The sequence below is a fragment of the Tupaia chinensis genome, unplaced genomic scaffold (genome assembly GCF_000334495.1).
Source record: "Tupaia chinensis unplaced genomic scaffold, TupChi_1.0 Scaffold000315_1, whole genome shotgun sequence".
Classification (NCBI taxonomy): Eukaryota; Metazoa; Chordata; class Mammalia; order Scandentia; family Tupaiidae; genus Tupaia; species Tupaia belangeri.
In genome coordinates, this window is record NW_006159808.1 from 1,267,217 (window position 1) to 1,288,950 (window position 21,734).

General features: G+C 43.1%; 1 protein-coding gene across 1 annotated transcript in view; it reads right to left on the reverse strand.

Moving 5' to 3' along the window:
* Nucleotides 1-21,734, reverse strand: part of CENPE (centromere protein E) — an 83,764-nt gene that overhangs the window by 26,242 nt on the left and 35,788 nt on the right. Inside the window, exons 28-44 of the mRNA XM_006151156.3 lie at nt 21,525-21,680; nt 19,785-20,063; nt 18,275-18,565; nt 17,969-18,127; nt 17,246-17,539; nt 16,124-16,411; nt 15,396-15,554; nt 14,933-15,214; nt 13,334-13,492; nt 12,198-12,488; nt 11,254-11,412; nt 10,798-11,088; nt 8,364-8,468; nt 5,940-6,158; nt 3,926-4,123; nt 3,001-3,204; nt 2,069-2,287 (exon numbers count right to left, since the gene is read on the reverse strand). Coding sequence (XP_006151218.1) covers nt 2,069-2,287; nt 3,001-3,204; nt 3,926-4,123; nt 5,940-6,158; nt 8,364-8,468; nt 10,798-11,088; nt 11,254-11,412; nt 12,198-12,488; nt 13,334-13,492; nt 14,933-15,214; nt 15,396-15,554; nt 16,124-16,411; nt 17,246-17,539; nt 17,969-18,127; nt 18,275-18,565; nt 19,785-20,063; nt 21,525-21,680 — 3,753 coding nt within the window. The remainder of the gene's footprint in view (nt 1-2,068; nt 2,288-3,000; nt 3,205-3,925; nt 4,124-5,939; nt 6,159-8,363; nt 8,469-10,797; nt 11,089-11,253; nt 11,413-12,197; nt 12,489-13,333; nt 13,493-14,932; nt 15,215-15,395; nt 15,555-16,123; nt 16,412-17,245; nt 17,540-17,968; nt 18,128-18,274; nt 18,566-19,784; nt 20,064-21,524; nt 21,681-21,734) is intronic.

Here is a 21,734-nt window from a genome sequence, read left to right on the forward strand (position 1 = left end):
TGGAAGTTACCGTGACCGTACCCCAATTTCTCTCTTAACTGGGTGGACCTCTGACCTCGGTTCTGCTCTGCTGCTCTACCTGTCCATTCCTGCATCCTGACAAAGCAAGTCTAATTATAGCAACGTCTATCTTATTACTTGTTGGGTACTTTCCTGGGTCATGAAGATGGAATTTCTTTTTTTTTTGAGAGATTTTCACTGTAGGGCGCGTGCGCTCGCCAGACAGACAGAGAGAGACATAGAGACAGAAAGCGAGAAATCACCCCCCAGGGGGGATGGTCACGCCGCAATCCCTTCTCCTCCATTCTCCTCTCAGGATCTTGGGCACACACGCACACGCGCCCGGCGTGAGTTTTAAGCCACCGGGTCCGGGACGCGAACCACGGTCGACTACGTGGGAGTCCAGCGACATAGCCATTACGCTAACTGCTGGTTCCCCCCTTTTTTTTTCTTAAAGAATTATTTTATTTAACTTTATTTATTTTATCTTATTTTGACCAGATAGGGACAGAGTGAAAGAGAGAGAAAGAGATAGAAAGTGAGAAAGCAAGCCGCCAGGTCCGAGACTCAAACTGGTCAGCCATGTGGAAGTTCAGCACCCTTAGCCACCACGCCACCTCCCGGCCCCATGATGGAATTTATTTTGCTTCTTTAAATTGTAGTTCTGGTTGACGGGTTTCATCTATTTTATCTTTATCAGCTGACTGAGTTCTGTAATGATCAGCAAATCAGAAAACTATATACTAGTGATTGTCTACTTTCCACTGGTAATTGGTTACTTATTTATTTATGAATTGCCACCAGATCCAGGACTCGAACTGTGGTCAGTCATGTGGGAATCCAGCGTCTTTAATCACCACACCACCTGTTGGCCCCGATAATTAGTGAAACTAGTGGCTGATGGTTTATTACAAATATTTATTTTGGTAAAAATTAAGCAATGATAGTGCATGCAGGTTCTCCACTAAGCCACTCTGTATGCCGACAAAACAGCATGTTTGCTCATTTTTCACACAAGTCAAAGGGAGTAAATAATTGGATTATTCAAATAGTGTACAAATTCTTTGACATAAGGTAATATGCAAACAATTTTGTTATATTTTTAGCTTCTTACATTTTTATTGTGATTATAATATTAACCAATATTAAAGACAAGAATAGAGAAAGGCTAAAGTGTCATTTTTCTCCTAGCCAGTAGTTGTTCTGCATATGGATACAGATATTAGAAGGTCAGATGATTTAGAAAATTTATACTGTATGGTAGTAACATGTTATGCAATTAACTATAAGAATCTGTAATCAAACTAAGCTACAATTTACTTCTGTTTTATAATTCAAAGGGAAAATCTTACATGTCTGTCTAGCTTTATATTAGGTTAGCTGAATGAGTCACAATAGATCAATATGTAAAAAGCAAACCCATCATATACACAAAATAAATATGATCACGTTTCTTTTTTTTTTTCTTTTTCGGGAGAGGTTTTTGCTGTAGGGCGTGTGTGCTCACCAGAATGACAAAGAGAGACAGAAAGCAAGAAATCACCCCCTGGGGGGATGGCCATACCACAATCCCTTCTCCTTTCTCCTCTCACGCATGCACACTGTGAGTTTAAGCCACTGGGTCTGGGACTTGAATCATGGTTGACTACATGGGAGTCCAGCGACATAGCCATTAGACTAACTGCTGGTCCTGATCACTTTTTTTTCTTAACTTGGCAGAGGGCACATATGGTAGTCAGAGATAGAGAGAAGCAGAGAAAGAGAGAGAGGGAGGGAGAGTGAGATAATACCCCTGCATGGGCTGTGGTTACACCACAATCCTTTCTCTGTTTCTCCCACCTTTTGGGATTTTGGGCACACACGCACCCATGTCTGGCGTCTTTTTACAAGTTACTGGGTCTGGGACTCGAACCGTGGGGCAGCCACGTGGAATTCAGTTCATTTAACCACCAGACCAGGGGCTAGCCTGCGATCATCTTTCTCAATAAACACATTCAACACTATAGCTTTGTTCTGAGCCTTGTACGGAAGCTGCCAACTGAAGGACATCCTATAAGACACCACGTACCTCTGTGGTCTGCTGTGCAGCTCTTGACATAACAGGAGGGTTCTTGTTATCCGGTGCAGTAGGATTAACGTGGGTACCAGGTGCCAGGGAGCGTGTCAAGGTTTGGTAGTGTTTAAGCAGTTTTTCGTTTCTCTCTTTCAGGGACTTCAGGTCCTGTTCCCACTCTTTAGACATGGTAGCACTTCTTTCCTCAAACACTGTTGATTCATTCATTATGGCCTGAACGGTAAAACACCAGTATAATTTTAAAGTGATTTACATATTTAAAAAACGAAGAAAAATAGAAAAGAATTCTAGGACAATGTGTATGCTGAAATTCATTACTAGAACAGTGCTAGAGACCAACAGATGGCATAATGGTTATGTTGCTGGACTCCCATGTGGCTGGCCATGGTTCGAGTCCCCTCGGAGTCCAGCGACATAACCGTTACACCGTCTACTGGTCCTGCAAACGACATTTTTGAACCTGACAGCTCAAGGGTGAGCACATAGGCCGGTGACACCGCTGGGGTGAAAGCACAGGAAGCTCTCCCCAAGGGCTGGCCGGGCTGGTCTATGTCTCTACCACAGCTGCCGCCTACAGCCTGGTAGGGAGCAGGGGTCATGGCAGAGTCTCCCTGCAGAGGAGGCCCACAGCCTGCAGAATCAGGGAGGAGGAGCGGGAGGACTCGAGACTTCACAACGGAAACTGAGTGTCTTGTACCAAGATCTTGCTACCTTGGTAAGTAAAAACTGTACATTTAAGTACCCGAAGGAAGCATAACTCGTTAGAGGAAAAACCCATTTGACAAAATCCATTTTTTAAAATAAAGCGAATATATAAAGAAATGAAAGGAAACATACTTAAAAATAAGCCACTGCAAGCTGTTTTAGGAATAAGGTAGAAAAAGGCAAAAGCAGGAGGAGGCAGTACAATAAAAATGTATACTTACAATTATTTTGTTATTATAGAAGTTATTCACTTGGCAAATCTTATCATTCTCTTTCTGAATGCCATTTCTAAGCTTTTCTATATCAAAATGAACATTCAACCACTCTCCCAAAAACTGTGTCATTTCTTTTCTATTTCTGAGGACTTGCTGAAATTCAGTCTTTATGCTGGAGAACTCATTTTCTGAGAGGTCTGTGAGAATTTCCTGTGAAAGCAAGCAAGGAGTCACGTGATCATCGGGAAGGCTCTCATCCAATAGCAGATAAAAAGAAACACACCTGCTGGGCCCTCATTCTCCTCAGTACTTTAAGCTAAGGAATAGAATTCTAATCTAAAGTTTTATTTTAATTATTTGCATTGCAGAATTTTGGTAGTATACGCTGTACAGCACAGACATGCCTAAAGTCTACTTGGTAGAATGAGGAACTGTTGCCAGTGTGAGGCTGTGACGAACCACAGGGCATGAAGCGCGTCTGGATGGAGCTTTTCTGGGAGTAGAGGAGACGTTACAGGCGTGGGAACTGCTAGGTCACCGGGGAAGTCCTAACGTATTTCTCTGTATTTTTCTATGCAATACATTACAACTTTCCTGACAACCGGAGATGCCGGTCTCACACTGCTGGGTGGAAGCAAGACATTCCATGTGGAACTTCTACAATAAAAGGTTTCCGGCTCCCAGGCCCTGTGACGCTGTGGAAGCCGTGTGGAAATGTAGTCAGGGTCGCCTGAATCTCCATGGGTCTCCTCGTCAATCTGCTCTCTGTCTGAGGTATGAAGGGAGCCAGCGCATGCCTTGGCCATGTGTCGCTCTGAAACCTATTTGTAATTTCTGACAAATTAAGACAGCTCTAAGCACATGAAAAGCTACCTTTCTACTTGATAAAAAGGCTTGCATTGTAATTAAATCCACTTAGGATAAATGATACCTTAATATGTAGGTCCATATTCTGGTTCAATCTGAGTTCCCTTAGTTCTCTGGCTGGTACTTCATAATCTTGTTGAAGGTTCTGTATTTTAATTAGCAGTTCATTTTGTTTTTCTATTTCATCAATCACGACCATTTCAAATCTATTGATGGATTCATGTTGTTCTTCTTTTATCTTTGTGACACAGCTTAACACGTACTTATAGAGAAAAATGAAACATTGGAAAAATGAAACTTCTATCTCAGGTGCAGAGTTTTGATCCCTTTGAACTCTGAGGCAGGATGACACTGCTTACTCATCTCCACCCTCCGATATGTGAGACAGAGCGAGGACCTCCATCTCCAACTTTGTTCTCTCAGACGCTTGGGAGAAAATACCTTCTGTCAATAGATCTCCACTGCCATTATTTCTGACTTATACCAGGGAGATCTCGTGGAGGTCCTGAAAGTACCTCGAACATAGTAAGTTTAAGATGTGACACGGACCATTTCCCTATCAGGCCTCCTTTTCCTTTTGCTCCTTTCTGGTTAATCACATTGTCACCCAGGTGTCCTGATTAGACCCTTGAGTTCATTTTCAACAGCTTGCCCTTCCCATCTTGGTAGTTAATAAAATAGATGTTACATGCCTCAAGACCTCCTCGTCAAACATGCTCAGATAACTAGCTTCAAGGGGACAGTCATTTGAGTGCCATATGCCCCAGGCCCTCCTGAAGAGTTAATTGCTGGATGTCTGGTTTCTAGGGTTTGTGGAGGAATTCTCAGGAGCTGAGGGGCAGTGATCTATGTAGGGCCGATACCCACTCCCTAATCTGTCCACCATTCCTTAACCTCTTGTGTGTAACCTGGCCTCTTCCATTGTCAACAGTGCGCTGACAACGGCCACTGAAGTGCTCGATGACCAAGTCACTCTGGACTGCTGCGTCCTGGACATGCCCTCTCCGCTGCCTGCACTGACAGCGCGCCTGCTGGCTTCCCTCCTGCCTCATTGGCCAGCCTCGAACCCATGTGCTGTTCCTTTTTCTGCTGCTGACTCTTAGAGGCTTATCTCTTGAGGGTTTTCTTCTCCCTCAGGCCCTGTCCTGTTCCGCTTTCTGGATGAGCCTGCTCACAGATCTACCGCTCCCCTGCCGACAACCTCAAATCTTAGTCCTGACTTCTCTCCTGCCAGACTCAGCCTCACACCGAGCTGCGGGCGGCTCCTCTTCCTCCACGTATGTCCCAGCACAGGCAGTTCAACCCCCACATGCCTCCAGCCAGCACCTCACCCCTCCTCCTCACCACCTCGCTTCTCTCCCTCTTTCATCTCAGTTAATGTCCGCCAGACACTAACCCGCCTAGTCCAAGTCCCGGAACCCCGTCTACACTGCTTTCTCTCACCCTCCACTTTATGCTGAGACCTGTTTCTTTAACCCTGTGTGTCTTCTCCATCCCTGGGAGGACACTCTCACCCAGTACCTGACCCAGACCACTTTAGTGCCTCTGGTCTCTCCTCTCCGCCCACAGGCTTCCCCCTTGAACTGGTTTCTCTGTAGTCAAGCATCTTGGCAGTAATCTGATACAGTTCCTGTCGTCACTATAACTGATGGCTCCCCATCACCCACGACAACCTCCAAGCTTGATTTCCTGAGCCTGGTTTCCATTACGGTCTCATCTACAAATGATCTGACGTGTCCTACAGCCTGTCAACACCTGACTGCTGCACTTACCACCTGCTGGTACACCAGTCTCATCCCTAGCCCTAGACAGTGGGATCTCGGAGGTGTTACTCACACCTGCTCCCCAGTCTTTGACGCAGTGTCTGGGCCCATGGCAGGGCTCCGCTATTACAGAACGAACAGGTCTGAGGCGCACTGAGGATCCTGCACACTATTCTCAGACCTGCGTGACCTTCGGTTTGGTGCTCAGTACTCTAAGTAGCAAATATGCCACTCGCAAGACAGGACTTACACACACAGTTCGGAAATCGAAACTCACAGTGACATTTGCAAGGAGATTACTAAGAAAAATGGTACCTTAAGTTTGTTCATGACTCTGTGGGATTCCATGGAACATCTCTGGTTTGCCGTAAGCAGTTTTTGAATCTGTTTGGTTTGTGGAGACGGAAGTGAGAGGCTTGCTTTTACTCTAAGTGAAAGCTCTTTTTGGGTTTCAATCTCCTTCTCTAGGTTAAGTGACAAACTACTCAGGTCCTCATAATAATTCTCCATCTCTGAGTATCTCTTCAGAAGCTCCTAAAAAAAGTGAAAAGCCCATTCAATTTAACTTCTTATTCTAATTTAAGAGGAAAGTCCAGCTCCAGCATTGTAACAAACTTCATGCTTTAACACTTTTTGTAGGAGAGAAATAAAGACCTTCATATTAAAAAAAAAAAAAGACAAAATAGTTATTTGATTCGGATGACAGAAATAATACGTAACTATTATAGAAACATTACAAACTGAAGCAAACATAACAATGAAAACCAGAAGCAACCATTGTTATTTTGATACATTTTCCTTTAGTTTTACAAACATCCATGACTTTTAAAAAATGTTTAAACCTTTTGTTTTATTTATTTTTATGAGAGGGAAATAGAGTGCAAGTGGAGGAGAGAGAGAGTCTTGTCTGGGTTTCAGCCCGTCGCTGTCCTCCTGCTCCAGCTTGCCCGGGGGAGGACTGCAGACTCGCGCCTCTGCACTGGCCTGTGCAGGTCGGGCCGGGAACCAAACCCCGGGAGCCCTGTGTGGTTTCAGCTGCTACGCAATGGTGCCGCCCTGCTATGCCACTGCAGCTGAGCCTAAAACTGTTTGTTTTTATGTAATTCCAAATGTTCAGAGAATTTGAGGAAACTGTGGAAGACGAACACACGCCCTCTGTCTAGAATCACGTTGTCTGCTGTCCCTTAGAAGTTTTGCCCTCCTCCCCCTCTGTACACATGTAGGAAGAATGCCTCCATACAGGTGCTTGTTATGATTTGAGGAATTTGGGAGTAAGAGGCAGACACTGGCCTCTGCCCTAAGCATTTCAGTGTGTATTTAAAAGACCCGGATGTCTGCTGCAGAACGCAGTATAATGATCCCATGGGGGGATAAGCACTGGAGCCACGCTGTGCTGACCCGCGGTCCACCTGTGAGCACCTGTGACGAACTGGCATTGCAAAGTCTGACAAGAAGACATGAGTGAATTCAATCTTGTGTGTATCATAGCTCGAGGCTGGATTCTGGCTTTTTACACAGCATCGTCAGCAGACACGAGCTCGAGGCTGGATTCTGGCTTTTTACACAGTATCGTCTCTGAGTCAACCTGCCTGTCCGCCAGCCTGGTAGAGCTGGCCCTCCTCACACATCTACCCTCCGCCCCGACTCTGCTCTCCAGGGTCATCAGAGCTCCAGTTCAGCTTCTAGTTCTGCCACTAATCGAGTGCGGTCACTCAGCTGTCCTCCCAACTATTACATAGACAGACTACAGTAATTGCCACAAAGTTTTCTCGAGGATGGAGTAAAGTACACATATTACATATATATGTGTAAGTCTTGTCGGCTTTCCTGTGGAGCTAAGCACGTCTCACTACCTCCACTCTCCCCGTCTGGGTCGAGCCGCTCCATCTCTGCCTGGACCACTGGAGTCAGACTTCCCATGTCCTTCCTTCCATCCTCACCCCAGCACAACGCCCAGTCACCACGTTGAAATCTGAGTCAGATCACATCTTTCTGGGGTTGAAACTCTCACTGGTTCTCCATCTCACCCAGAAGAAACCCAAAGACTGCTCAGTCCCCACACCTGCCTCCCCGCTAGCTCTCACCACATTTCTTACTAGCTTTTCCTTCTCGGTCCCTGAAGCGCCAGGCAGGCTCTGTCGGGCCGAGTACTCGCTGCCCCCTCTGACCGACGCTTCTTCCGATAACCAACACCTGGGCCCTCAGCTTGGTTCAGATATTGCCTTTCCAGTGAGGCCTAACACCACGACCTGTTACTTGGCTTGTGTATGTATGTACCATGCACACACATGCACACCTGACCCAGGTTAGTGTTAAGAAACTACTGAGCACTATCTGCTCATCCCACAGGTTCCTCCTGCTTTTTTTTTATTTTAATTTTTGTTTATTTATTTATTTATTTATGAATGAGATATTTTTGCTATAGAGCGCTTGTGCTCACCGGACAGAAAGAAACTCAGAGACAAAGTGAGATATCACCCTGCGGGGGGATGGCCATGCCACAATCCCTTTTCTTCCATTCTCCTCGTAGGATTCTGGGCACACACACAAATGTGCCCAGCGTGAATTTTAAGCTGTCGGGTCCAGGACTGGAACCATGGTAGACTACATGGGAGTCCGGCGACATAACCATGATGCCCTCTGCCGGTCCCCAGAGGTCCCTCTGACTCAACCGTTTGAAGTCTGAGGAAGCCTATGAAGAGCCCCAGCGCTCACCGGTAGCTTGACGGGGGCACTTACTCGTATCCTCGCACTCTTTTCTCGCAGGCTCTCTATACGGTGCTGTCCGCCACTCTGTGACCCGCCTTCGAACTGCACTTTCTCTCCACGCTTCTGCTGCTCCTGCTTCGGCACAAAGGAAAGAACTAGAGTTCAGTTTTAACTGCATTCACATGTAATGTCCAATTGCACACACCTAAAATGACACTTCAAAAATGCTTCAGTAGTGGAACTGAGTGTTAACACTTCTAACTCAGAAAGGACACGAAAATGATCAGAAAATAAATAACAGTACCACTAAGTCTAGGATGAGTGACCTCAACTCAATGAAGAAAAAAAGTGGGAGAATGATTCATTTTTTTAGAGACAGAATTTGTTTGTTGTAGTTGCTGATTAACTTTTAGATTTATTTCGGATTCCTAGTCTTCTAAATCTCTGCACTTAGAATTATTGCTGTGAACTAAATATACTAGCAAAGCCAGCTGTCCTGTTTAGTGTCTAAGCCCTATTTTCCCCAGCACCTTGGAAAAAGCACCTCCTAACTTATATTTTGCATTTCTGATTAAAAAGTATAAATCAAGGGCCAGTAAGTGGTGTGGTGGCTAATGTGCTGGACTTCTCCATGACCAAATGCAGTTCAAGTCTCGGACTTGGTGGCTTGAAAATCATGCTTGGTGGGACCAGCAGAAGGTGTAAAGGTTATGTTGCTGGACTCCCACATAGTTGACTGAAGTTCGAGTCCCGGACCCAGCGGCTTAAAACTCATGCTAGGCATGTGTGCGTGTATGCCCAAAATCCCAAGAGGAGAATGGAGAAGGGATTGCAGTGTGGCCATCTCCCCTGGGAGGGGTGATTTCTCACTTTCTGTCTCTTCTCTCTGGCAAGCACATGTTCCCTATAGCAAAAATCTCTCTAAAAAGCAAAAAAAGGAAAATCATGCCCAGCATGGGTATGTTCGTGCCCAAAATCCTAGGAGGGAAATGGAGGAGAAGGGATTGTGGTGTGGCCATCCCTGGGGCTGATTTGTCACTCCCTCACTGCCCCCCCCTCCAAAGAAACAAAATAAACAAAGACAATATAAAATATTCTCCCACTTATTTATTTTGTTCATTACTGTACCTAGAAGAATGACTAGTTGTTCAATAAAGTATTTGTTTAATAAATTAAACCTCTGTATAACAATTAAATGTAAATAAATGATAAGGCAAAATGACATTAAAAAATGAAATCTCTTCATAAATTTAGTTAGGGCCAACAGAGAGACAAACTGTGAGAATCTAATGTTTCTACTGAGACTGCAAATGACATTTTTAATTTTATTCTTTATTACTGAGACATGAAAATGAAGAAGACTTTTATTGATTTATTTTGTATAACTTATTTGTCCAACCTTTCAGTTATGTTTCAGAGTATTTAAGTGTTTAAAGATACCTGACTCTGAATATCTATAAGCAGTATTACTAGAACTACTCCCTTCATTGGTCATTGTTCTCCTCCCTGCTGACTTCACCAGTCAGAGTCCATCTCTAGACAGCAAAGGTAGAGAGATGAAGCATTAGCTCTTCACAAATCTAACCCTTCCGATATTCTCCATGTAAGACTACGCCTTTCTTTGGTTTTAAAAAGTATACAGGGTCAGACAAGGTGGCATAGTGGTTAAGCAGCTGGAGCAGTTCTGGACCCAGTGGCTTAAAAAACATGCCGGGTACATGTGTGTGCATGCCCAAAATCCTGAGGAGAATGGAGGGAAAGGGATTGCAGTGTGGCCGTCCCCAGGGGGGTGTTTTCTAGCTTCTTTCTTCTCCCTCTCCCACCTTTGAGCACAAACATCTTATAGCCAAAAATAAATTAAACAAAAAATTTAAAAAGTATGCATATTTACGTTAATATATATTTATACATATGTGTGTTTATGTGTATAAATGTTTATAAAGGAAAACTGTATGTTTTAATTATCCAAACTTTTTTTTAAAATAAAGAATATTCGGGACTAGCAGATGGTGTAATGGCTACATCGCTGGACTCTCGCATAGTCGACCACATTTTGAGTCCCGGAACCGGTGGCTTAAACCTCATGCCAGGCACGTGTGTGTGTGTGTGTGTGCCCAAGATCCTGAAAGAAGAATGGAAGAGAAGGGATTGTGGCATGGCCATCCTCCCAGAAGTTGATTTCTCTCTTTCTCTCTGTCTCTGGTGAGTATACACGCTGTATAGCAAAAATCTCTCTCAAAAAAATAAAGAATATTAATAATTATCAATAATATGGTTATTGCTAATATAAAAATATGTTAGCTTTTTAAAAAACTGTTTCCTGTTTCTGTGACGATTATAGTAACAGTTTCCTCATTATCTTTTTCTATTTATAGAAATTTCCAGAAAAAAACCCCCAAACAGTGTTACCCTATTTGAAGAAATCTGATTCTTATTAACTACAAACTGAAGACTCTGAACTCACTCTAGCTCTTGTTTCTGTCAAGGTCTCTCTGAGCTGGTCTCTTTCCATTTGGCGAAACTCTTTCATCCTCTTCAGCTCCTCTCTCTCCTTAGCTACCATCCTCATCTCTTCAAGGTTCTCATGAAGTTTCTTATTCAAGTGCAAGTTTTCCATTTCCACACTTTGCAAAGATAAACTCTGGGCCTCAAACTGCCTCTTCAATTGTTCTACTTCATTAATTATTTTATGAGCTTGACTGACATCTTCCTTTACTTTAAGAAGTAGGAGTTCTTTTTTCTGAAGTTCATGGGTCTTGAGATAATTATAAAACAAGTTAGACCACAAGCAGAATTCCTTTAAGGACAGTAAATAGTGTCCATTTGCTACATATGTAAATATATCTATAGCCTTTCTCATCCCATGAATATTTTTTGACATAATTACATACTTCTAAAAGAAGAACAAATCAACACATACCATTCTTTGTAACTCATCTTCTGATTTATCTAAATCCATTTGAAGGTTTGAAATTTGGGTTGTCTCTTTTGCAACCTTTTCTCTAAATTTATCAATAGTTTCTTGGTGTTCTTCCAAACGCATACGAACAGTTTTCAGCTCCCGTTGTGTTTCCATATCCTTTATAATTAGAAGAAACAGTGAGATGTAATGATTAGCAATTAATTAAACAAAATCCGAAAGGAAAAAAAGGCATGCTGACAGTTAAAACAGCCACTCCACCACCCTCCCAAATTAGAATATTACAGAAGGTATTAAATAAAAGCTCCTGTCCCAGCCTCCCTCCGTTTTAGCCTGCTTTCTGTTGAGCTCTGCTACTCCTTTTTCCTTGTCTCTGACTTGGACATCTTTCTAAATTAGCATCATATACACAGTGCCTCATTTTTTGTTTTAAAGAATTATTTATTTAATTTACTATTATTATTTAATTTACAATAGGGCAGATGTGTTCACCAGAGACAGAGAAAGTGAGAAAGCAAGGTGCCAGATCTAGGACTCGAACTGTGGTCAGCCATGTGGGAGTCTGGTGTCTCAACCACTACACCTCCCGCTGGCTCCACAGTGCCCTCTTCCTATGCTTAGTACTTCATCACGCTGGTGAAGTCCATTCAGCCAGTGAATCAGTGAATTCTGGGACTGCTTCTAGATGGTCACCACAAACAATGTCGCAGTGAATGTTACTGTACTTTTGCCCAGATGTATAAACATACTGGAAGGAAAAATTCCTGGAAGTTGAACTGTATGCCAAATACATATGCTGGCCAATGTTTTAAAAAATATTGTTAAACCATCTCCCTCAAAGGTTCTATCATTTATCTTCTCACCAACAGTATCCTCTATTTTCAAGAAGGGAGCTCCATGTTAAAACCACCACGTTTACTGACACACAGGAGAGCAGCACTCACCCTGGCGAGGGTCTCCTGCAGCCTTTCCTGCAGCCGGTCTCTCTCCAGGGCGAGAGCTTCCTCCATTCTCCTTAGATTGTCTCTTTCTTTCATTATGGATTGCGTTTCTTCAAGATTTTCATGAAGTTTCTGAGCCAAATTTAAGTTCTCCATTTCCAATTTGTCCAGAATTAAACTTTGATCTTTAAATTGTTTCTTCAGTCGTTCCATTTCAGACTCCTTTTTCTTTGCCTCACTGACAACTTCTTTTAACTTAAAAAGCTGATGTTTGCACGCTTCAAGCTCTTGAATCTTAAGATAATAAAAAATAATACGAGAGGATACAGAGGTGGTTTTTGGGGGTCGATCACACAATAGTCTTCCTGTGTGACTCACGAATCTCCTACATAACCCACACAGTATCTGTTTTCTTTTGAGGTATAATACACATGTGCACCGATCTTAAGTGTGTAACTCATTTACTCTTTTTTTTTTTTTTAAAGGTTTTTGCCATAGGGCACATGCACTCACCAGAGAGAGACAGAGACAGTAAGAAATCACTCCCCAGGTGGGTGGCCACGCTATAATCCCTTCCTCTCCATTCTCCTCCCAGGATCTTGGACATGCATGCACATGCACCTGGCATGATTTTCAAGCACTTGTTCAGGGGCTCGAACCACAGTGGACCATGTGGTAGTCCAGTGCCTTAATCACCACACCACTTGTTGGCCCCAGCTCAATTACTCTTGACATATATACACATCTAGGTAACCCAGATTAAAACAGAACATTCGCAATCCTCCATAAGGTCCCCGTGGGCCTCTTCCCAGAGGCATCCACTATCTGACCTGGATCACCCTAGGTAAGTTTCGTCTGCTTTTTCATCCTGCACATCACAAAGTATTTATAGCCATCCTCCTGATAGGCCTGTAAGGTGTGTTCAGTGTCTTGCTGTCTGAATAAAGGTGCTATGAATATCTTGTGCACATCCTTTCAGGGAACGTGTCCTCGCTAAGCCAACTGATGGCGGGCACCGGCTCAGCATTAGTGAGGACTGCCTCGCTGCTTTGCACCATGACGGGGACACTTTACCTCTCCAACAAGTGTAGCCACAGGTAAATTAGATGTCCAGTCAAACAAGCCCCCAAGAAAAATACCTTTTCTTGTAATTTAGTGTTCGAATTGTCTAAATCTATTTGCATATTTGATATTTCCTCTGTCTTCTCAGAAACAAGCCCTCTGAGTGTATGGATGGTCTCCTGGTGCTCTTTCAAATGCACACGAACAGCTCTTAGTTCCTCTTCTCTTTTCAGATCCTTTACTGTTAGAGAAAATTTAAGAACATATTTTAATGTTAACTGGCATTTTTTTAAAAGAAGTGATACATTTTCTTAGTAAAAAAATAACACATCTACTGCTTAGTCTACGTTTCTGTTTTTAGAAAGTTAGAGGCTTTCTCTCTCTTTTTTTTGGGGGGGAGAGGTTTTTGCTACAGGGAGTGTGCGCTCACCAGACAGACAGAGAGACATAGAGACAGAAAGCGAGAAATCACCCCCCGGGGGGATGGTCATGCCGCAATCCCTTCTCCTCCATTCTCCTCTCGGGATCTTGGGCACGCACGCACAGGCGCCTGGCGTGAGTTTTAAGCCACTGGGTCCAGGATGCGAACCACGGTCAACTACGTGGGAGTCCAGCGACATAGCCATTATGCTAACTGCTGGTTCCCGAGGCTTTCTCATCATCTGACCTCATCTCCCCATATTTTGCTCCTGCTTCCGGAGGTAAACACATCCTACACATACTATTCTTTCTTAATTTACTTTTTAAAAACTTTGCCAGAGAGTGTATGCACTCTCCAGAGGAAGAGAGAGAAGACAGAGAGAGAAAGCAGGAAAGCACCTGCCCGGTGGTATGTTAACACTGCAATCCCTCCTCCTCCACCCCTCCTCAGGGGTTTTTAGGCTTGCAAGCACATGTACTCGGCATGCTCTTCAAGCCACCAGGTCTGGGATTAGAACCGCAGTCGGCCACGCCAGATCCAGCTGCCTCAACCACCTTGTCGCAGGCTGGTCTCACACATTCTATTCCACAGCTTGCTTTTCCCCTTGACGGGTTTCCAGATGGAACTTCAAAGCTATTCTTCTTTAAAAGTATTGCAATATTGTGGCATATTGCTTACATTATTCAGTTTCCTTCTGAGAAACATTTAGGCTGTTTTCCATTTTTTAAAATTACAACCTATTACTACAAGCGATCTGTGATGGGTATGTGTACAGGTATAGTTTAAGAACTGAATCAGTGTATATGTAGGATATTGTCTATGAGGAACATGCTGGTTAAAGAATTAAAAAATTCCCGGGAACCAGCAGTTAGCGTAATGGCTATGTCGCTGGACTCCCACGTAGTCGACCGCGGTTCGTGTCTCAGACCCGGTGGCTTAAAACTCACGCCGGGCGCGTGTGCGTACGTGCCCAAGATCCCGAGAGGAGAATGGAGGAGAAGGGATTGCGGCGTGACCATCCCCCCTGGGGGGTGATTTCTCACTTTCTGTCTCTATGTCTCTCTCTGTCTGTCTGGCGAGCGCACGCGCCCTATAGCGAAAAAAACCTCTCCAAAAAAAAAAAAAAAGAATTAAAAAATTCCCCAAACGGCTAACGGCTAACTGCCCACTGAAGAGGTCATGCCGCCCCCGTCAAGGATGCTGTCGCTTCGGGGACCGGCATAGCTGCTGTGGGACGGGGAGGGGTGCGGCTCACCGTGAGGCCTCTTTCTCTGAGGCTTTCCCTGAGCTGGTCCCGCTCCATCTGGAGGCCCTCCTCCACTCTCCTCAGGCCGTCGTTTTCCTTGGCAACAAATCGGAGTTCCTCGAGATTTTCATGGAGTTTCTGACTCAACCTTACTTTTTCCATTTCAACACTTTCCAGAGTTGAGTTCTGGGCCTCTAATTGCGCCTTCAGTTGTTCTGACTGATACATGGCTTCCCTGAGATCATTTTGTATGTTAAGAAGTTGATGTTCTTTCTCTTGAAGTTCTTGGATCTTGAGATAATCACACGATTATGTTAGGATGTTAACAGATGGAGAGAAAATTGAAGTAATAGTTCCTAAACTGAATAAGCAAATTCTCATTTGCCTTCAATTTTAGGCTCAAATCCTGCTCCCTTACATAAAAGAATGGATTCATCCTCTGTTACCCCAGTAACAACTTAAAGAAAAATACCTGGGTTTTTAAGGCAGCAGCTGAATTTTCTAAGTCCTTTTGCATATTTGATATTTCACCTGTCTTCTCAGAAACAATCCCTCTGAGTTTATCGATAGTTTCTTGGTGTTCTTTCAGGTGCACATGAACAGCTTTTAGTTCCTCTTGTTTATCCAGGTCCTTTATATTAGAGAAAGAAAAATAGTGCATTTGAGCCTAATACAATTCAAACAATACAGAGAGGTATAGGGTAGACACCCCCCCACCCCACACCTTCTGAGGCCTCAGGTCCTCCCCTTACAGCTACTGTGAGACAGGGCTATGTTCTGGACACTGTTCTCTAGCTTGCCCTCCTCCCCAGTGGGGGACTCCCAGCCAGCCCTCTGGCTCTGCCAGATGCTTCGCCCACGGCAGGCACCGCAGGTCCTAAACATGCTGCATTCATGGAGCCAGCTCCTAGCTGTGCTAGGTCAACTGCCCCTATTTTTGTTTGCTTTATTTCATGATGACAGCTTGTTGCAATGAGTGTCCTACAAGACCTGTGTACATCTGTGCAGACGTGTACAGAGATGGAGTCACAGGCCAGTGAAGGAACTTCCTGAAAACTGCAGGGTGTATGGCCGGTGCCCCCTCCAGCCTCCCCTGACAGTCCCACAGACACCGTTCTTTCGGGACACGACGTCACAGCCCCATGGACACCGTTCTTTCAGACATTGACGTCACAGCCACCAGGAGAAACGGTAACTCACTCTAATTACGGCTTCTTTCAGGTTTTCCTTTAGCTGGTCTCTCTCTACTGTGAGAGACTCTTCCAGACTCTTAAGGTCATCTCTTTCTTTTGTTATAGATCTCATTTCTTCAAGGTTTTCATGAAGTATCTGATTCAACCTTATGTTCTCCATTTCTATATTTTCCAGGGTGGATTTCTGGGCCTCAAACTGCTCCTTTAAACGCTCCATTTCACACACTCCCTCCTGACTCTCACTGACATTTCTCATTTTAAGAAGTTGATGTTCTTTCTCCTGGAATTCTTGTATCTGAGAAAATAATTTGAGACAGGCAGAATATTTTTCAAGAGAAGAAGGGATTATTCCTAAATTAAGGCAATCATCCTTATGTTTTAGTCTAACAGATTTACTTTTTTTTCCATGATGGATTTGAGAACCATAAGAATCAGATGTTATTTTCTGAGACATGTGTTGTCTTGTCATTTATTATCCGGATTTTCTAAATCCCAATGAATATTTGCAGCATGATCTGTGTTCTCTGAAATATTAGGGATAGTTAAAAGTTTATGGAAAATTTGTATTGTGAAAAGACAATACATGGGTTTTAAAATTTTATTGTACCAATATAAATTCAAACTGCAATTCGATTTTCCATGAACTTTTTGAAGCCCCTTGTATTCCTTCCAACAGTTTCTTCACACTCATTCAGATGAATGTAAGCAGCTTTCTTTCTTTCTTTCTTTCTTTCTTTTTTAAGGCTTTTGCAGTTGGGTGCATGTACTTGTCAGAGAGAGACAAGAGTGAGGGAAAGTGAGGAGTCACCTCGCCAAGGGGGATGGCCTTGTCACAATCCCTTCTCCATTCTGCTCTGGGGATTCTGGGCCTGCACACACATATGCCCAGCATGAGTTTCAAGCTGCCAGGTCTGGGACTTGAACCATGGTTGACGATGTGGGTCTAGAGCCTTAACCACTACGCCACCTGCTGGCCCCAATGTAAGCAGTTTTTAGTCCCTTTAAAATTACAGAAGAATTTATTAATAAACTTAAATAAACTAATTAATAAAACTCACTCACTAAACAATCACTATTATCACATTAACACTATTTTTGTATCCAAAACAATGAGAAGAGAGAAACTTACTTTAGCTTCAAGTTCCTGAACGTTTTCTTTCAGCTCGTCTCTCTCCATTTGAAGGGCCTCCTGTGCCCTTCTCAGTTCATCTCTTTCCTTAATTATAATTTTTATTTCTTCTTGACTCTCTTGAAGGCTCTTGGCCAAGCTGAGCTTCTCACTTCCTACACTTTGCAGTGCCGAGTCTTTGGCTTTGAGACAGTCCTTGAATTGTTCCAATTCACTCATTTTTTCTTGAGTTTCATTAATTTCTTTTACACTAATAATTTGTTCTTGTTTCTCATAAACAAGACACTCTTGGATCTTAAAAGTAAGGATAAAATAAGTTAATAGATGAAATATACATATGCATATGCATACACAAATATACATATGCATACACAAATACACACACATATAATTTATTCATTTTTTAAAAACATGACTTTAAAAAAAAAATTATTTGACTTTGTTTGTTTTAATTTGACCAGAGAGGGACAGAGTGAGAGAGAGAGAGAAAGTGAGAAAGCAAGCCACCAGGTCTGGGACTCAAACTGCAGTTGGCCAAGTGGGGGTCCAGCATCCTTAACCATCAAGCCACCTTCTGGCCCCATATAATTTATTCATTTTAAGAAAAAAGTAAAAACACCCAGGTTGCTTTCCAAAACAGCTTAGCATGTGAGCAGTCATTTTCATGATCTGGCTGGCCACTCCCCCAGGTCTCCTCTCACTGTTCCTGATTTCCCAACCTACCTTGTGCTGCGACTTGTCACTGGTTGCTTCTAATTCCTTCTGAATGCTTGATATTTCAGTCTCCTTCTCTGCAAGATTCACTCTCAGCTCCTCAATAGTTTCTTCTCGTTCCTTCAGACAACAACGAGCAACTTTGAGCTCCTCTTCAGTTTCCAAGTGCTTCATAGAAGAAAATTCCAAGAGAGTTAGGGAGACGTTACGACCAGTACACTGTAATGAATTCCTTTCCCCGAAGGTTTAAGTCTTAAGAAGATATTTGTTTACAACATATTTAAAAACAATACATGGTAAGAAGATGAGACCTACTTTCGCCATAATTTCCCCTATGTTTTCTTTGAGTTGGTTGTTTTCTGACTGAAGACCTTCCTGCAGCCTCTGTAGGTCCTCTCTTTCCTTAGCTGCAGATTCCATTTCCTTGTGACTTTCTTGAAGTCTCCCAGACAACATGATCGTCTCCATTTCTAGTCTCAGCAGCGCGGAGTCTTTGGCTTTCAACTGCTCCTTCAACTGCTCCATCTCGTCCATTATGGTTGGAGTTTCGGTGTCTTTTTCCTTCATACTGAAGGACTGTTCTTGTTTATCTTGAGCTTCTGGGTGCTTAAGAGAATCATAAAACAGTACATTGGTATCCAGAGATGTTTTACTTAGGAAAAAAGAAATCAGGATTCTTAAAAAGTCATGAAGGTGGGCCTAGCAGGTGGAGTGGTGGTTAAGGTGCTGGCCATGGTGTGAATCCTAGACCCAGCAGCCTGAAAATCACCCTGGGCGCGTGTGTGTGCATGCCCAAAATCCTGAGAGGAGAATGGAGATGGGATTGTGGCATGGCCATGCACCCTGGGAAGTGATTTCTCACGGTCTCTGTCTCTCTTCAGTGAACACATACACCCTATAACAAAAACCTGAAATAAATTAAACAAATTAAAAAACAAACAAACATGAACAACAACAAAATTAAGGCAGGATTCAAAGGCTCATTTACAGAGCAATCTATCTATTCTCAATCTCTTTCTATCTCTCCGTCTCTGTCTTTCTGGCGAGTACACATGACCTATAGCAAAAACCTCTCCAAAACAAAACAAAACAAAAGATCCTAAGACGAGAATGGAGGAGAAGGGATTGCGGCGTGGCCATCCCCTCTGGGTGGTGACTTCTTGCTTTCTGTCTCTCTGTCTCTCTCTTTCTGGCAAGTGCATGTGCCCTATAGCAAAAACCTCTCCAAAAGAAAAAAAGAAGGAAAGAAAATAATTCATTTTTGGCCTTATGCCCTCCTGCAATTTAGCATTCTTTTTCTAAATAATTTCTGAATATTTAAGAAAATGAATGTCTTCTCTAAAACATTTCCTGTTGGTTTCAATAGTTTCCTAGTATTCACAAGCAATATTTAATAGTTTTATTTCTGCTTACTTTATGATTAAGAGTCATTCAAAGAAAATTAGTAGTAACACTGTAACTATGATATAAATACTCCTTTTCCAAAGACTTAATTCTCATGAAATATTTACGTATTTATTTTTGAGAGAGATTTTTGCTATAGGGTGTGTGTGTTCGCTGGAGAGACAGAGATAGAAAGTGAGAAATCACCCCTCAGTGGGGGATGGCCATGCTGCAATCCCCTCTCCATTCTCCTTTAGGGATTTTGGGCACGCACTCACATGCATCTGGTGTGAGTTTCAAGCTCCAGGTCTGGGACTTGAACTGCAGTTGGCCATGTGGGGGTTCTTGGGCTCTTGTGCCTGTGACGTAACCATTACACCATCTGCTGGCCCCAGATTCTCTTAAAATATTTATTAAGATGAGCGGAAAAGAAAAAGCTTACCTTAGCCAAAGTCTTTTTAATGTCTTCTTTCAGCTGGTCACATTCAACTTGAAGTGCTTCCTTTATCATTTTGAGGTCATCTCTTTCCATAGTTAGAGACTTTATTTCCTCGCGACTTTCTTGAAGTTCCTCCATCACCCCGAGGCTTTCTGTTTCTAGGCTTGTGGGCACCGTGGAACCCTTGCTTTCTGCCAGTTTGTCCAGTTCCGTCGTTTCCTGAATCTCACTGACTTCTCTCCCACTAGGAAGTAGCTCCTCTTTCTCATGAAGCACTGGGATCTTAAGACAATCATAAAACACCAAGGCTACTACCTGGAGATTGTTACCTTATTTTTTAATTTTTATTTTTTTGGAGAGGTTTTTGCTATAGGGTGCTTGTGCTCACCAGAAAGACTTTAGAAAGAGACAGAGAGATATCACCCTTCAGTGGGGATGGCTACGCTGCAATCCCTTCTCCTCCATTCTCCTCTCGGGATCTTGGGCACACACACATGCCTGGCGTGAGTTTCACCCACTGGGTCCGGGACCCAAATCACGGTTGACTACATGGGAGTCCAGAGACATCACCATTACACCAACTGCTGGTCCCCTATCTTAATTTTTTAAAGGTAGAAGGTAAGGATATTTTTTCTATAGCAGTGAAGGTGATCTTGAAACTTGGGTTTAGTTTGAGTCACAAACTACTATTTATTCAAATTTATTCACTCATTTCCCACTAATGCTATTCGTGACTTTTCTGCCAGACATATTTTGAAATAATTTTTTTTTCAGCTTAGATCCAAAATGAACAAATATTTAGACTTTACCCGCAAACTCAGTTCAGTGAGTTGTATGCTTATTAGACATCTTTTCCTCCTTTTATTCACAATAGAGTATGTGTATGTGTATGCGAGAGTAGAGGGAGAGGAGCACCCCCCACAGGGTCTGGTCACGCTGGGACCCCCTTCCTCCAGTGCTCCAGCTCGGAGGATCTTGGGCTCTTGTGCCTGTGCCTGTTGTGCTTTTCAGGCCAATGGGGCTGGGGATTCGAACCATGGTCGCTGTGTATGGCTTTCCTGAGCAGCGTTTTCTGCAGCTGCACCATCGAGCCTACACCCATGCTTATTTCTATACCAGTTTCCAAATGCTACTAGAGAAAATCACGGTCAGGCAGACTACCCCAATACATGCACGGCCCTGTTTTCAGATGACCCTTCATCTGTTTCTCATTTTGTTCTATGATTAAGTCCCTTTTCGATAATCCTAAGTGGTTCCGTGTAGTTTTGCTGCTCACACTGCTGCATTTATAACACTGGAACTGGGATTTATTTCTATATGCCTATACTAGGGGAGAATGAACAAGATATTGTTTATATCCGAGTCTCAACGCCCAGCACAGAGGAGAGTTTTAACATAGGTTAGCCCAGTTATCCCAATGTTTCGTCTTCTCCGTAACATTACCTTTCTAGACTTTTTTCTTTTCATTTTATGATTTGTTACCTACATCCAATCACTGTACATCTCCATTATCTGACGTTATCTTACAAGCACGGAGACAAGCAAGGTAACATCAGATACGCCACGCCCTATGAATGGATTGGAGGGATTTTTATCTCTCGTTTCCATGGTATTTCTACAACCAGGACTCTGCCTGTCACATTAAACACTTAACAAACACCCAACAAATGAATGCGCCATACCATGGCTATTATTTATGGCTTATCTTTGCTTCAAAGGAGAAAGGAAGGAAAAAAGCCATACCTTTTCTTGTAATTCAGCACTGGATTTTTCTAAGTCCTTAGGATATATTATTGGAGTTGTCTTCTCAGAAATGCTCCTCCTTAGTTCATCAATAGTTTCTTGGTGTTCTTTCAGATGCATGTGAGCAATTTTCAGTTCTTCTTTTATTTGTAGGTCCTTAATTAGCAAGACAAATTTAAAGAATATTATAACATCCCAATGTTGCCATGC